The sequence below is a fragment of the Sylvia atricapilla genome, chromosome 2, assembly GCF_009819655.1.
Source record: "Sylvia atricapilla isolate bSylAtr1 chromosome 2, bSylAtr1.pri, whole genome shotgun sequence".
NCBI classification, from domain to species: domain Eukaryota; kingdom Metazoa; phylum Chordata; class Aves; order Passeriformes; family Sylviidae; genus Sylvia; species Sylvia atricapilla.
In genome coordinates, this window is record NC_089141.1 from 66,350,656 (window position 1) to 66,366,208 (window position 15,553).

The 15,553-nt window shown below is 36.6% G+C and overlaps 1 protein-coding gene across 1 annotated transcript in view; it reads left to right on the forward strand.

The window, feature by feature from the left end:
- The first annotated feature begins 1,744 nt into the window (after positions 1-1,744).
- LOC136357825 (sciellin-like) overlaps positions 1,745-15,553 on the forward strand; it is a 28,568-nt gene continuing 14,759 nt past the window's right edge. The window contains exons 1-8 of the mRNA XM_066313425.1: positions 1,745-1,819; positions 4,897-5,014; positions 5,433-5,495; positions 5,804-5,875; positions 10,280-10,348; positions 12,075-12,140; positions 13,324-13,389; positions 15,462-15,494. Coding sequence (XP_066169522.1) covers positions 1,777-1,819; positions 4,897-5,014; positions 5,433-5,495; positions 5,804-5,875; positions 10,280-10,348; positions 12,075-12,140; positions 13,324-13,389; positions 15,462-15,494 — 530 coding nt within the window. The 5' untranslated portion in view covers positions 1,745-1,776. The remainder of the gene's footprint in view (positions 1,820-4,896; positions 5,015-5,432; positions 5,496-5,803; positions 5,876-10,279; positions 10,349-12,074; positions 12,141-13,323; positions 13,390-15,461; positions 15,495-15,553) is intronic.

Below are 15,553 nucleotides of genomic sequence, written 5' to 3' on the forward strand. Positions count from 1 at the left end.
AAAACTTACAGTGAAATACAGAAAAATTTATGTTAAAGAACTGATTGCTTGATAACCTACCTGAACAATTTCTAGAAAATTCAGTTCACAAATGCTTAAAACTTTATATAAATATTTTTAAAGGTATTTTATAACCTATTGCAAAATAAATAAGGCTCACCATAGCCTTGAGCATATTTTTATTGTGTGGGAACCAGATCCAGCAGTCACATGTTTTCTACACACACTGTGCCAATGCTTGATACCAACAACTAAGGTGAAAGAGAAGGAATATGGGAAGGAGCCTTTCAAAATGCCAGGATTTTAAACTCTAAGAAATATTTGGAATTTCACAACTGGTTAAGATACATGCAGACTTTCTAAAAAGATCTCTAGTTGTTTAATGCTTCTTTTTGCTTGTTTGCTTGGTTTGTTTATGTTGGAATAATTTTTGGGAGGCTTTTTTTGTTTCTTTTTGAGGGGGCAGTTGGGATTGTTTCTGTGTTTGGTTTGGGGTTTTTTGGTCTGTTTGGTGGTTTGTTTTGTTTTTTTTTTTTTTTTTTTTTTTTAAATCATAAACTTTTTTAGTAGTTGTTGGGCAGCAAAAGCATAGAAAAGAAATACCTTTTCTAAGTGAAATCTCTTGTGGCACCCACAATGTTTTACTGTCAGTGTAAGCATTATTCTTAAGCTTTTGCCAGAATCCAAAATCTTCACCTTCTGTCAGTAAAGAAAGAGCCACAGGACTTGGTGTCTCCACTCTATTTTGGGTGTGTGAGCAATACATTTTACCAAAAGAATAAAAAGGATACCTCTGTCATCCAGAGAACCAGGAATGTTTGATTTTTAAGGACTGCTTCTGTCACAGAAATTGTTTTCTGTTGCTTCTGTAAATTTTAGCAGCCTGACAGAGGAGCTGGTTGTGAGCTTTCCAGTACAATATTGTTTTCTTGGAAAATGCTGCCTTACAAAAAGGAATCCATTTGCTAAAGAGAGTCAGTTTTGCCCAAACTCTTAAGTCAGTTGTTAGCATTTGGGCTTTTTTAACTTAAGAGGGAATTTTCTATCATCAAAATGTTGTTATGTTCTGCTTAATGTTTTCTTTAGGAAAGCTGGTATTCACAATCCAGTTTCAAAGCAAAACATGAAATCTTTTGAGTGGCTCAATTCCCAGATAATTTTTTTTTTTTTTTTTTACTCATCAGTCTTGGAGGCTTTTAACTTGATTCAAAGTAAGGGAAGAAGTCAGTGACTGGAAAACTGCTGCAGAGCAGCAGAAGCGCTGTCTGTCCTGGCCGTCTGCCTTGCCGCTGGGCAGAGTGTGAGACCCGCTTTAGCAGGGTGGATGAGCTCACCTGTGCTCCAGGCGCTGTGCCGGGGAATGACACCATCTTCCCACCAAACCTCACCTCAGCCCGTTCTTCAGCACGGCGTCCTGCCCTCACCGCCCCAAGTGTCCTGGGAGAAGGAGCTCCCAGCGGGGCAGGGGCACAGTGACAGCCGGGGGCACGGCATGTAGCAGTCACCAGGCCGGGAAAGCGCCCGGCTCACCCTGAGGAGGGCTGTGGCCGGCCCTAAGGCATTCCAGCCTTGTGCAAGGAGCTGATCGAAGTGGACAACAAACTTGACCTGTCTTTGGGGCTGATTCCTAATCTGGCTGTCAACACTCACTTTTTTTTTTTTTTTTTTTTTTTTTTTTTTTTTTTTTTTTTTTTTTTTTTTTTTTTTTTTTTTTTTTTTTTTTGTCGTGTTTCCTTTTAGATTCCCGCAGAAGGCCAGAGCGGTCCCACAGAACAAATGTCAGCTTTCAGCATACGAAAACAGCCTCCGAATCAAAGCGGTAAGCCCAGTGTCCCCGGTCGCCTGCTGCCGGGGCCCTCGCAGGCCGAGGCCTCTCCTGTCCGGGCCGTCCGCAGCTGCCCCCGGGCAGGAGGGGATTAGGGGCATTGTCACCTGCCGCAGATGCCCAAGTGTTGGCGCTGTGCACAGAGTGCGGCCGGCAGGGATTCAGGCCGGAACATCCCAGCGGAGTGCGGACGAGCAGGGGAGCGGGCAGGCGCGGAGCGAGGCGGTGTGGCTGTCGCGGGAAACCCGCAGGAGCAAGGCCCTTGCGAAGGTCCGCTGGTCTCAGCGCCGCCTCTTTGACTTGGCAGGGATAGCGAGGAGATAGTGAGGAAAAGCAGAATGGGGGAAAGGGGGGAAAAAAGCTGTTTAATCATTGTCTGATGGGACTGTTCACTCCTCAGGAGGAATAAAACTCGAGGAGGGCTAGAATTTGCTTCCTGTGCGGAGAAATAACCAGAGGCAAACTGGTTATTTCAGATGAAATTTTCCATTTCCCTGAACCTCAAAAATATTTCCAGAGACTGAAAAGTTTTGAGGTGAATGAGGACCTGGTTCAGGTGGGATGTGCCAGGCTTAAGTGCACCAAAACTCATGTAGCCACAGCAGGGAGCTGCTTGGCTCTACTGTACTGAGGACATAAATTTTTATTGTCAAATAGAGAAAGTATGAGCTGCATCTGCCTGTGCTTGTGTGACCTAATCCGTTGTATCAGATCTGTGTTTAATTTTTTTGCTGAAGCTTGGGAGAAAATTCATTAAGCCAGAAACGGAATACTGTTCTTCTAGCCTAGGGCCTCAGGCATTACCAGATTGCTTGCTAATCTGCTAAACACTTGTCAAGTGTTTCTTGACAAGAAAACATTATCTATTCCTTGCCTATCACCTTTGTACAAGGTTTCATTAAACATTCTTTGCACCTAGCAATTTAAAAAGCCATGATTTCTGAGAAATCCAAGTGATTTTTGACACCCACTGGAGCTATACAGGCAAGCCTGGGATGCCTTCATTTTTTTTTTTAAGTATTTAAAGTCAGATTTTAATAAATATTTTTAAGAGAAAAACTAGCTCAATAGGCAGTGAACAGACTGATGTGGAATTCATGCAGTGAGGATAGATTAATTTTTGTTAATCTACTGTGGTTGTCAACTCACTCTTACAAGCAGCATTTTTCCTGTCCCTGGTCATTTGTCAAATGGCTGGGTCTATGCTGCTTAAAAAGAAGAAACCCAGACCTGGGTATCAAGGCCAAGAGGCAGAAGCATACACCCGTGCTATCACAGCCATGGCTTCTAAAACATCTACCACTTCTCTAGTACCTCAGTCTTGGAAAGAGCAAGTGCAACACAGAACCAGAGAACATTTGCAACTAGGCAGCACCAGAGATGAGTCCAAAACTTTCATTCCTTCTCTTCCATTTAGCAGTATGGACATATCTATAGGGAACTGAAACAGGCACAATTTGAATTACAGACATATGTACATTTTTAGGCTGATTTTTTTTCTCTTTTTACAATTCTCCTTTTATTCTTTTTATGTTTTTTTATCTGTATTTTATATACTTTTAAATTCACTCTTGGCCATTGTCACTTAAGATAAATGTTTCAGCGCTTTATTACAATTTGGTCTTACACTCACTATAGCTATTTGTCACTTTTTAATGTTATCACTACAGGTAAAGTCCTTGTATTAAATGCAAGGAGTACACTTTCTTATAAATAAAAGCACAATGCCAAAACACAGCTCTGACAAATGACATATTACTGACTCCGTGTGTTTTCTCTGGAGCATGTTCTTTCTACACACAATATTTTCAGTCTAATTACTGAACACCAGATAGTGATGTCTCCTGAAATTTGAAAATCCTTTTGCATGAATGTTCAGAGAGTGAGGAATTAATGGAGAAAGCCATGAGGGTCTTCAGAGGAAAACACAAGATTCTCTGTATTTTTCATAATTTTTTAAAAATTAATTGGTTGTATTAACAAAGATTTTGTATATTTTATATTTCACCTTCTGTTCTCTGGAAATATTTGGGGGAAATATAGCAATTATATTGCTATATAAAAAAATGGAATTTCTATTTGTTCTCAACTTCTGTTGTTTCATTTCAATAGGTCATGTTAGAGTATCACATCAGTATTTCCTCTTACCTCAAACAGGCTGATGATATGAAACTTAGGTGGACTGAGAATACTGAACAATAGTTGTTGCATATTTTTGTTTGCAAAAAGGGCCAAAATCCTCATAAAAAAACCGAAGGAGATAAACATCAGCTTTCTAATACAGGGAAGAATCCATATTCTCCCAAATCAAATGAATATCATACTGTTACTTTCCCAATACACTCCAATATACTAAATACCAGCCTTGCTGGACAAAGATGTTTTGGATTGTTTTCAAAAGTAAGTAAGGCTTCCATGTTTGTTCAGCATGATAGTTTTTCTCTCCCAATAACCTTTGAAACCATACAGCAATTTTAGTTAAATTTGATGTAAAGGTATTGCTTTAATTCAAGTTCAGTAAAACTAAATAACTGACTAGAAAAGAAACTCTGTTCATTCAGCCTTTGAGGAAAAAGCTTCAGAGGGAGTCTGACTCTTTGAGAAACATGAAAATCCACATATTTTGAGCTAGGTGTAGTTGGAGGGCCACGTGGTCACCTCAAGATTAGCCTTTGTTCAAAATTTGTAACCTGTCAGGCATCTTTAAATACAAAACCCACAGACAACACCCCAGGAAACAGGATTCATTAGTTTGACTTTCCTGGGATTACTGTGGTATGCAAATTTCATAATTCCTTTATCAGATTTGTGAAATGTGTTTACATTAGAAACAGGTGAAGCAGTTTCGTATTAAGGATGAAACTGAATTTAGTTTGCTAAGTTGGGCTTCTGTAGGCCCTTCAAGGTGAAGCTACAAACTTTTCAAGGAGCAATTTGGGTTAAACAGGTGTGATAACTGAAAATTCAATCTGTATTAAACTTCTACCTATTTCAGCTTGTGTAATAGTACTTTAGGTTTCCAAAGTTTTTCTACATGTTCATTTTCAAGACAGGTTTCTCTGCATTTTCAGATAAGAAGAGCCCCTCTGTTGCAATTAAAAGCAGACAACAGGCTACTCATGACATTAATAAACGACGGACCCTTTTGCAAGATAACAGCTGGATAAAGAAGAGACCTGAGGAGGAAAGGTAAGAAAGATATTAAATGCATTTCTTCTATATTTAGTTCAGTATGCCACGTACCTTTCACATGTCTAAGTTGCAAGACGATGATCTTTTTATAAGGAAGAGGATTATATAGCTTGGCAAGTTCTTTTAAGGACCCTAAATCAGATTCAGTTTAAATTTACTCTAGTGTAAACTAGGACTTAAATTACAGCAGAAACAATGCCTTGGGATCATGTGTATCATTATCTGGTCCATGAACAGCTTGTAGGAAGAGATAATTCGTACTCCAAAATGTCTGGAGTCTTCCACTGAAGAGTTCTGCAGCTGATGCAGAACTACAGTGGTAGTGGACAGTTGTGAAATCTAATTGATGACAGAAATCTTTTGCCAAGAAAAAGTTATCTATTTTTAATACTCATTGTTCTTCTTTTGCTTGAAGTGCTGATGAAAACTACGGAAGGGCTGTGCTTAACCAATACAAATCCCAAGATAGCCTACACAGGTATGGTAGAGTATCTGAACAACTTTCTGATTATATCACCAGAGAAAACCGAGTAGACTTTTACTATATCATGAACAAAGCAAAGAACTTGCTTTGTTCAGTTTTAGTGTATACATATTTTTCACTGTAAATCTGACTCCAGTGTCAATAATTGATCACTAAAGTGGGACCAGGGTGACATCTGTTGACACCTGGATGGTCTAAACCCCTGTATGATGCCTTAATCTGAGACATAGATACTTTTTTATTAATGATGAATTGTCTAATAAAATTAGTGACCAAAGTGGCACTTCTAAATTTTTTTACAGCAGTAGCACAAATAGAAAGGAAGATCAGAAAGCTGTGCTTGGACGATATAGGTCTGATACCACATTGGACAGGTAAGGCTTTTGTTCTGAATGTATGTTGTGATTGTCATACCTGTGAGAGGTCCTAAAAATGAAAGTATGAATTAAGTCAGTGCTTTTTAAAAGTTTTCTTATTTATTAAGCATCTAACTAAAAGACTGAATGATTTTTCCACAAATTTTCAATGAGACAAATGAAAATGTGATTTGAGAAAAGGTTCTTTTGATACTTTTGGTATCTTCTTTTTTTTTTTTTTTTTACCTGTTTCCATGTATTCTTGTCCTCATAAATGTAAGTATCTTTCCACAGCTGATAACCACTCCTCCCCAATTTTCTCCATTTCAAACTCTAAACCAGAGTCATACCTCCAACAGCTAAACACAACATGGCTAAACCCATAGGTCTTTGCAGATACTATGATCAGTACCAGTATGAGTCATGCTTGTCCTACAGGTACTTAATTTGAATGTTCTGTTCAGCCTTGACCTCTGCTGGGTTAAAACGTGACCATGCTTGTGTTTGCAGGATCTTTCTGTGTTGCATCTTCAAAATCCAGCCACCATTAACATCTGGTATCCAGAACATGCTGAGGCTATGAGAACCAGCACTTAAATGCACACTGTGGGAAAAGTGCACTTTATTTGCTTGGGTTTTAGCACTGTGTTATTTTATTTCATGATCCTTACTTCTTTTGTAAGGAACAATGCAGAATTGTTACATCAAATTTACCTTCTCCACAGGAGTTTGAAAAAGAATAGGCTAGAGACCTGTGCAGTGTCATCACCCTGCCTATTCTTCTACAGCCCAGTGAATCCTGCTGTATTGGTTCACTCATCATGAGGAAGCCATTCCATAACTTCAATTTACCTGTTGCTCTTCTTTGTATCTTTTCTATCTCCATATTAGGTATTTTGATCTGGGAATCCAAATCTCCATATAGATATTTAAGATGGGTGCACACCTTGTATATACACAGAGGAATAAAACCAATGATTTCCATTTCGTTTGCAATTCCCTCCCCTTGTACTTCTTAACATTGGGTTTGCTCTTTTGAGTGCTGCCAAGAATTGAGTTTGAATTTTTACATTATCTATATAATTCCAAGATTCTTTTCTGAGTGGTAATTGCTGGTTCAGAGATCAATTGTTTCTCTTGGCAGGCATTACTTTGCATCCAAGAAAAGTGAATGTCATCTGCCATTTTAGAAATCTGACATGTTAGCAGATGACATCTGAAAACCTTTGCCAGTCGCCATTTGTTTTGACTACCATGGAGTAATGACACTGGCAAGCAACATCATCCCACTCTCATTTTTTCTAGAAAATTCATGAATATATGGAAGAATACAGGTTTTGTACAAATACCTCCTTCCATTCTGGAAACTTGCCATTTATTTTAAACCTTTGTTTCTTACATTTTGAGCAGTTTTTTTCCTCTATTACCCATGGGAGGTCAGTTTACTTAAAAATACTTAAATTTCTATAAAGATTTTTGGAAATTGAAGTAGCATATATCACCTATGTTGCACTTATTTAGATGGCCATTCACGTCAAAAGAATTCTTAAAGCTTGATTTTCATGGCTCAAATTAGCCCTGATTGCTAATTTATAAGTAACAGGACAAATCCAGTTTCTACAGGGTCACTGAGGAGCACTGTTCTTTTGTACTCTAAACCTTTTTGGTTTATGCTGACATATTTAAGTATCTGAATTATTTCAGGTTGTAAGCTGACTATCTTTGCCCCTTCATACACACAAATATCTAACATAAAGGGTTCTTAATATGCAACTGATAACAAAGTATACCAAGAAAGGATTTTAGGTATAAATAAGAATTGTACCAAGTGGACAATATCCTTCCCAGAGGAAGCAGAAGTATTATTAGGAACTAACTATTTGGAAAAAGATGGGAGAAACCTTAAAAGTATGGTAGAGATGAAAATTACAGTGCTATTTTTCCATGCACTAGATGATCCTAAGTACAGAATAGCTTCCAGAAACACTAAATTCTGACTGCACCTATAGCAAATTAGATCTGGATAGATAAAACAGAACAAATTACATGCTTTCATTGTTTGCTTTATTAATAATTGAATACTTTGGAATTATAGAAATTACTAGGAAAGGATCAGAAAGCAAACCAGAAACCATTGCAGTGTGTGGTATGAACCTGCTTTCCACATCTTGAACACGGCATCATTTCACTGATGTGAAGAATCTACAATAGAACCAGAAAAAAAAAAAAAAAAACATTAGAGAGGAATGAGAGAAAGGATGGAATAGCTCTCATATGAAAAATGTCTCAAAAGACAAAAAGTCCTCAGCTTGGAAAAGAATAATATAGGGAAACTGAGTAATGAAAAAATATTTTCTGTTTGTTGCACTGTATGAATGAGTTCGAATACTCTATAAATGTTTGGGTAATGAATTAAGGAAAAAAAAAGAAACAGAGAGAGAGAAAGAAAAGAAAAAGGAAGAAAGGAAGAAAGAAGAATGAAAAACAAAAAAGAAAGTAAGAAATAAAGGAAGGAAGGGAGGGGAGGGGAGGGAAAGGAAAGGAAAGGAAAGGAAAGGAAAGGAAAGGAAAGGAAAGGAAAGGAAAGGAAAGGAAAGGAAAGGAAAGGAAAGGAAAGGAAAGGAAAGGAAAGGAAAGGAAAGGAAAGGAAAGGAAAGGAAAGGAAAGGAAAGGAAAGGAAAGGAAAAGGAAAGGAAAGGAAAGGAAAGGAAAGGAAAGGAAAGGAAAGGAAAGGAAGGAAAGGAAAGGAAAGGAAAGGAAAGGAAAGGAAAGGAAAGGAAAGGAAAGGAAAGGAAAGGAAAGGAAAGGAACCTTTATTTTTCATGTAATGCATATATAAATTGTAGGAGTCACCACCACAGGATCCTGAACTTGGTTCAGACAAACATTACATGTGTAAATGGACCATTGAACCAGGGGTGGGGTGTCTGTTGGGTATGAACAGGGAATATTTTTTGATTCTTTATCAGAAGCTCAAAAGTTATACAGGGAGAAGTTAACACAATGCATACATGTCTTTCCCTCTTTTTTTTTTTTTTTTTTTTTTTTTTTTTTTTTTTTTTTTTTTTTTTTTTTTTGGTAAGCTTCTGCTACACTGGGCAGCAATGGAGTAGGATCCCAGATCGAACCTTTAAGGCTTTAAAACGAGAAAATACAAAACTGTGTAAAACATTGTGCTGGAATTTTGAATATAGGCGATGAAATGTGAAAGAAACGCTGGTTTGCTGGCTAGTGGGGAGTGAGAGGGAACGCTCGGGTTTGCATCCGCAGCAGCGCCAGCAGGGTTAGTGAGACCTCTAGTGACCTTCCCAGCAACTGTAGCTGCTGGGCAGACGAGCTGCCCTGAGCAGGAGGGCGTTCTTTGCAAAATTGCATTTAAGATTTGCAGAAGACACAGGTGCACACTGTGTGTCCCAGAACTCCCTGGAAGGCTTTTCATTAAATGCAACAGCATCTGTATCATTCTGTGCTGCTTGAAGGCAGGATACACAATATTTTACACAAAACATGAGGTTATAGTTCTTAGATTAATTATTTTGCATCTGTAGCTTCAGTTTATAGATGAGAGTAAATAACTAAAAAGATATAAATTGTAGCTCAAGATGTGTTTCAGCTGATTTAATCAAATATTTAAGATAACCCTCTCGAGTTAGTATTTGTCCTCTATTTCAATATATATCACTTTATATTTAAGCTTTTCGGAGTCCCCCAGTTCTTACTAGAGAATATTCCATATATAGGAAGTAAGGTGGAATAAAATAAGAACCTAGTCTGCTGCAGCTATGATAGCTGCATGTTTTTTTCTGTGAAAATTTTGAAGGGTTTTATGCAACAACTCTAGAATCCATCAAGGCTTGAAAAATCGTGTGACTGTTTCTTCCACATGTTGTAAATTTCATGGCTTAATGAAATCAGTTCAAGCATGAAGAATCCAACTTCTTTGATAGAAGTTACTCGTGTAGGTCAATAACATGGTTTGCCAGGGATTTTGCACTAGATTAATCATATCACATTGATTTATTAAATCTGTAAATAAAACAAGACTGTTGCATCTCTCTAGGAATGGTGAGGCAGAGAGAAAGACAATAGTTCTATGTATTCTGCTTGACTGAACATTGCTTTCTTTCTGGTATTTTGATCAAATTCAAAGGAGTTGTAATAAATTGTTAGCAGCAGTGAGGTTTAATACAATGTTATTGTTTGAACATAATCTTGGAAAACTCTTCTTCAGTGAGCTACTTAGAGTCTTCAGTTAATAATGCACAAAATTTATATCATTTCAGCTTCTACTCTCTACCTTTTGTGATACTGAGATATCAGTACACAGGGCAAAATGATACTCCATTTTTTAATTTTATTGAATATGGATTTTTTTTTTTTAAATAGAGTGTTTATTATAAACAATTCCTGTGTTTCTGACAGAATTCCAGCCGGAAGTGATACTGATAAAATGAATAAGTCCCCAAATCTGAACCATAAGCAAAACGACAGGTATGAATTTCAGAAACGTTATCATCTAAGTATTATGTATTATAATTTATCATGCATTATCATCTAAGAGTTATATATTAACAAAACTTTAAAACTCATGTACATGCCAAGATTACACAGAGAATTTATATGTATAGCATATTGCCTGGTGTAGGCTACCTGACCTCTGGAATGTAGGCATCTGTATCTAAATTATCACAGACTGTTTTTATAGTTGGTGAGGAGAAAAAAAAAAAAGTCATTAAAATAAGAACAGGCTTAAAGAAGCCTATTTCTCCACAAAGTTTAAAAGGGAAGCCATCTCAGATTACAAATTTACTCAGCATAATGATTATTTAATAATTACAGTATTTTAAATTAAAAAAAAAAAAAAAAAAAAAAAAAGAATTAGGAGCATTTTTAAAAATGTGGGTATGTTCTAGAACTCTAGATTTCTCTGCATAAAATCTACCAAATGCAATACATAATTCTGAGGAAGGATAGTGAAAAAAATTCTGTTTAATGTTTTCAGTGGAGAATGCTGTTGTACATTGCCAGTGGAAAATTTGAGTACCAAAACTTGAGTACCAACACAGCTTTTGATAAGCTAGCTGATTTTTCCACTGGAAACTTTTTTTTTTTGTCAGAAGGCCAATCTTTTGACTAAAACAGTTTTCATTTAAAATAAGTTAGCACAACATTGTTGATACATTATTTAAAAAGTTGCTATGATTCAGAGGTGACCACTCTATATGGCATATAGTTCCACAACATTGAAAAATTATTTTCTAAAAAACTTACAGTTATTACCTGATTGAAATTTTCATTTAAGAAAGGAAAGTCAGAAGACCTCAGGCTCCATACTTGTAGATGCAAAGGGACAAATGCATTGCTTTGTGCCTTCATCAATGTCAGTAGAGTTATGTCAGTAATAAATTACACAGAATATAGTTGCTGGAGAGCACAGCAATTAAAAGTCATCTTGTGGAGAGTTGAGATACTACTTTGAAGAGTCAATCAGTATCTCTGGCATTTAAAGTTCAATTGAGGTCACACTTTCAAATTATAATTTTGCACCACTATGTTGTAAATCATGGTGATGATGACACATGAAGCATCATATAAATTGGATTTTGTGGGGGGTTTTTTGAGAGGGTTTTTTAACAAACCAACAATTAATTATGAATGGGACTTAAGAGAGACCTAAATTGCATACATTCTTTCCTGCCAGAGACCAAAATAATTTGTAAAGCGCTATTCTTCAATTACTATTATTATAAATTGACAATTGCTATAAGTAAGAATTGCAGAGGATAAGGCAATAACTTTTTGAAAAAATTTATGAGAAATCACAGGCTTGGATTTTATATAGGTTAGTTTTACAAACATATCATAAACATAAAGCATTCTAATTGAACAAGAAACAAAATTTAAAGTAAAAAAATGAAAGGTATTATTATTATAGTGTTTGGAGACTAAAGTGTAGGTACAAAAGTCAAGATTTTAAGAAATCAGAAGTTATTTTGGATATGTACTTTGGGTATGTAAAAATTGAGATGTCTAAACAACAAAACCCTTTAAGGTCTCCCACATCTTGTGTCCTTTGAGGTATATAAACAGAGTTATTGCATTTACCATACACATTTGTATCATTCTGATAGCACAAATATGGTTTCTTATATTTTTATTATAATTTAAAATTTTACTCTTTCTGAAGATTAACTCATTAAGTGTATTTCCTTAACAGACAATCTTGGACTCCTAATGCAGCATCTACAAACACTGCAGTCACTTCTCCAATCAAGAAGAAGAGGTATCCATTACCAGCGTTGCTTGGGTGCTGTAGGGTATATAGCACTGTGTTAAGCCTCTGTAATGAATCACAATTACATTAAAAAATTACCACCTTCCTCCTCCAGCACACTTAAACTGCTCAGCAAGCTTCAAGAATTAAACTTTTACATCCTCTGTCTTTTTCCACGGGGTTTATAAGTATTGTCTATGTAGAGCCAGTTTGGTGAGCCTGGTGGACATGGCACAATGGATGCTAACTCTTGGCTGCAGCCCCTAACTCAGCTGGTGAACTCATATTCAGTGTCTAGTTTTAAAGCATTGTAGCTCACTGTAATTGTGAAATCTCTGATGCCAAACTTGACCCTGTGCTTTTGCAGTGGATATGGATCACACGATTTCCTGAATGATACACAGCTACCTTTTAAAATCTGGATTTCAGGTAGCATTATCTAGGCAGAAATAAAAACAGAGTGTAGAACTAAATACTTTTTAAATTTAAAATGTACTGCCAGCGATAGCCATAGTTTTCTGCATCCTTCCCAGCTGCAAATTCTGTTAATTCATGATTTTCTATTTCATATTTAATGCATAAAAAAATGTGATCAGTAGAATAATGAGTGAAGAAATGAAAAAGTCATCGTATTTATATTAACAAACCTGTTTGGTGGAAGTTTATAGGGTTTTCAGTCCAGTTCTCTTCAGGCTCTTGGAAGATATGGAAGGCCATCAATGAATTGCACTGCTTCTGGTGTAATTGTTTTTACCTCACAAACAATTGTTGGATTGATAGTTTTGAGGGTAAAAAAAAAAAGCAAACAAAAAGGAACTGAAAGTGCTTGTGCTGTTTATGTAACTTCTAATAGCCTGATTGTGTTTCTGGTTATACTTGAAATTCTTTGTGCATTTTTTTCTGTTTGTTCTTTCCATGAATGGTCCATTTATTTGTACCAGTCAGATTGCAGAAAAGACCACTTAGCCACAGAATACATTTTTTCCAATAAATAAAATTACTGTATTATTTCCTATTCCTTTCAGTTTTCTGTAAATATGGTCTAAAAAGTATCAACATGCAGTCTTTGAAAATACTTGTAATTTAAGAAAAGTTCCAGGTATTTTTACATCACTTCTATTCTAACATTCTCAGCTGTTCAGGCCCAGAGTATTAAATGAATACTGAAAAATTTATTTATTAAAATTTACAGGCAATCTTGGATGCCTCCCCCGGTTTCGAGCAGCAAGACTCCGACAGAAACAGTGGAAAGCAAACGGTGGGTGTACGTGATCACCGGTTATTCCCTAACTCTTGGCTAGAGCTAAGTTTGGAAAATTAGCAAGAAAGATGGCAAGAAATCAGGGCAGTTCTTTGACGGACTGAGTTTGATGCAGAAGATGTCATGCAAAGAGAAATCATCTCATGCACAAGGACTTGTTTGGGCTCTTGGCAGCCTGATGTCCAGCATTGACTGGGGCCTGAGTATATGCAGTGCCAGCAGCTTGAGGCTATGTGAGTGCTCCCAAAATTTTTCTGTCATTCTTGCAATTCTTTCTTTACAATTTCACTTTGGACTATTCCAATTAATTCTCCTCAAGGCAAATGTGCTGTAGAGAGACTGCCCATAAGGGCAAGGATCTGCTGGTGCCATTTGGGTTCATATTTAGGGGCTCACCCCCAGCCCTTTTGGCTATCAATGTGAACAAAACCTCAATATCTACTAAGTCTCCTGTCAACAAAGTATCAAAGAAAAAACAGTCAGACTAAAGTTACTTGCAGTTGAAGGTTTGATGTTTATTTCTGAAACTCTGGTTGTTTTCTGGTAGAATAGAAGGAGAACTGGGAATGTTTCTTGTGCTCTTATCTAAAAGCAGAACATGGACAGTTTAAAGATTAATAAATAAACCTTCATGATATTCTTTACTTATGTCCACTATTTGCTGCAGCATGGCCTTCTGCTTCCGTAGTTTTAATCTGGGAAGCTTCCAGCCTGAGTTTCATGCACAGCAATGATGAAAGTTACATGAAACAAAAATGAATGGATACACTGTGATGTTAGATATAAGCCTTGGTAGACGATTGCCCAGGGATTTTATGGAGTGTCTGGCACTGGAAGACTTAAAACCAAGAGTGGAAATTATTTTTAATCTTATTTTGTGTTTACTACCCTTTATCTGTTTGGGCAAGATTCAAAGCCACTCTCAAATCAGCAGAAAGATGGCCCATAGATGTTAAAGTTTATTTTCTTGGAAGTCATTCCTTACTAGATGTTCTCAATGTGCCAACTGAGAAGAATTTATCTGGCTTCATTTCAGTATCTTGCTAAGATCATGGTAATGTTGAAAGCATAGGATAATGCTCTATATGGCATCCACCCAGCTTCCAATAGCAAGCTGGAATTCCTGTATTATTCTCAGCTAATTATCCAGTTACTCCTCCAGTCTTGCAGTTCAGAGAAGACTGAAAACAGGCAGATTCTTTCTGAAGCTTTCATGACCCTTCCTGCATCCTCTAACAATGATGCCATCACACATAGCTGGTAAAAAAAGTGATGGGCATTTATTTAATGATTCTTGGTTTAGCTTTTAAATGGGGTTTGAAGATGCGAAAGCTATTTCAAATTGTGAATATTACAATAACTAAAAATAGTTATCAAAGGAAAGCCTTTTACTTGCCTGTGAATTACTTGCACAGGAAATAAAGTGTCATGCATGATGCTAATAAGCACAGTTTCTAAAGGTCACTATCAGTCTTAAAGACTGAGCAAAGAGCTGTTAGCGATGTCTTTTCTTCACATTTGAGAATGGCTGACTGCTCTGCTATCCTCAGGAAGGGAGTCCAGCAATCATGGGTATATGGGTTTTCTTGGTCAGGGTTATTCATATACTTTTCTAATTCTGAGATGTAATTCTAGCCTTTTATAGTTAAAGATGATATATAAACTTCCAGAGTTCTTTGCCTCAGTTCCAGCTGATTGAACACATGTCACAGAACACTCAAAAGAAATTGCAGTTGGAGCTAAGACTATAAGGAGCTCACTGTATTTGAAGTTTTATGGTTGTGGATTGTGTGCTGAAAACAAAACCCTACTAATCAAAGTGATTAACTAGAGAATGTTAATTGTAAAATGATTGTCTTAGTGCCATAAAGAATATGGTGTAAAATTTAGTATTATGCTACTTGAGTTAAACATATATTCTACATTAAAAAAAAAAAAAGAAAAAATACTGTCTTGAAAGGAAGGGAAAGTAAAAGTAATTGCTGTTGATTGATCAAAATCTTGCAGTTTTTCAATACTAGCATTTTGCTACTTGGTTCCTGAAATGTTTACTCTTTTTTTTTCTCTAGAACCACTTCAGAAAATTCAGAGGCTTCAACAAAGTATGTCTTACTTTGCTTCTTAGTAGATTTAGAAATGTAACACACTCTTTTGCATAAAC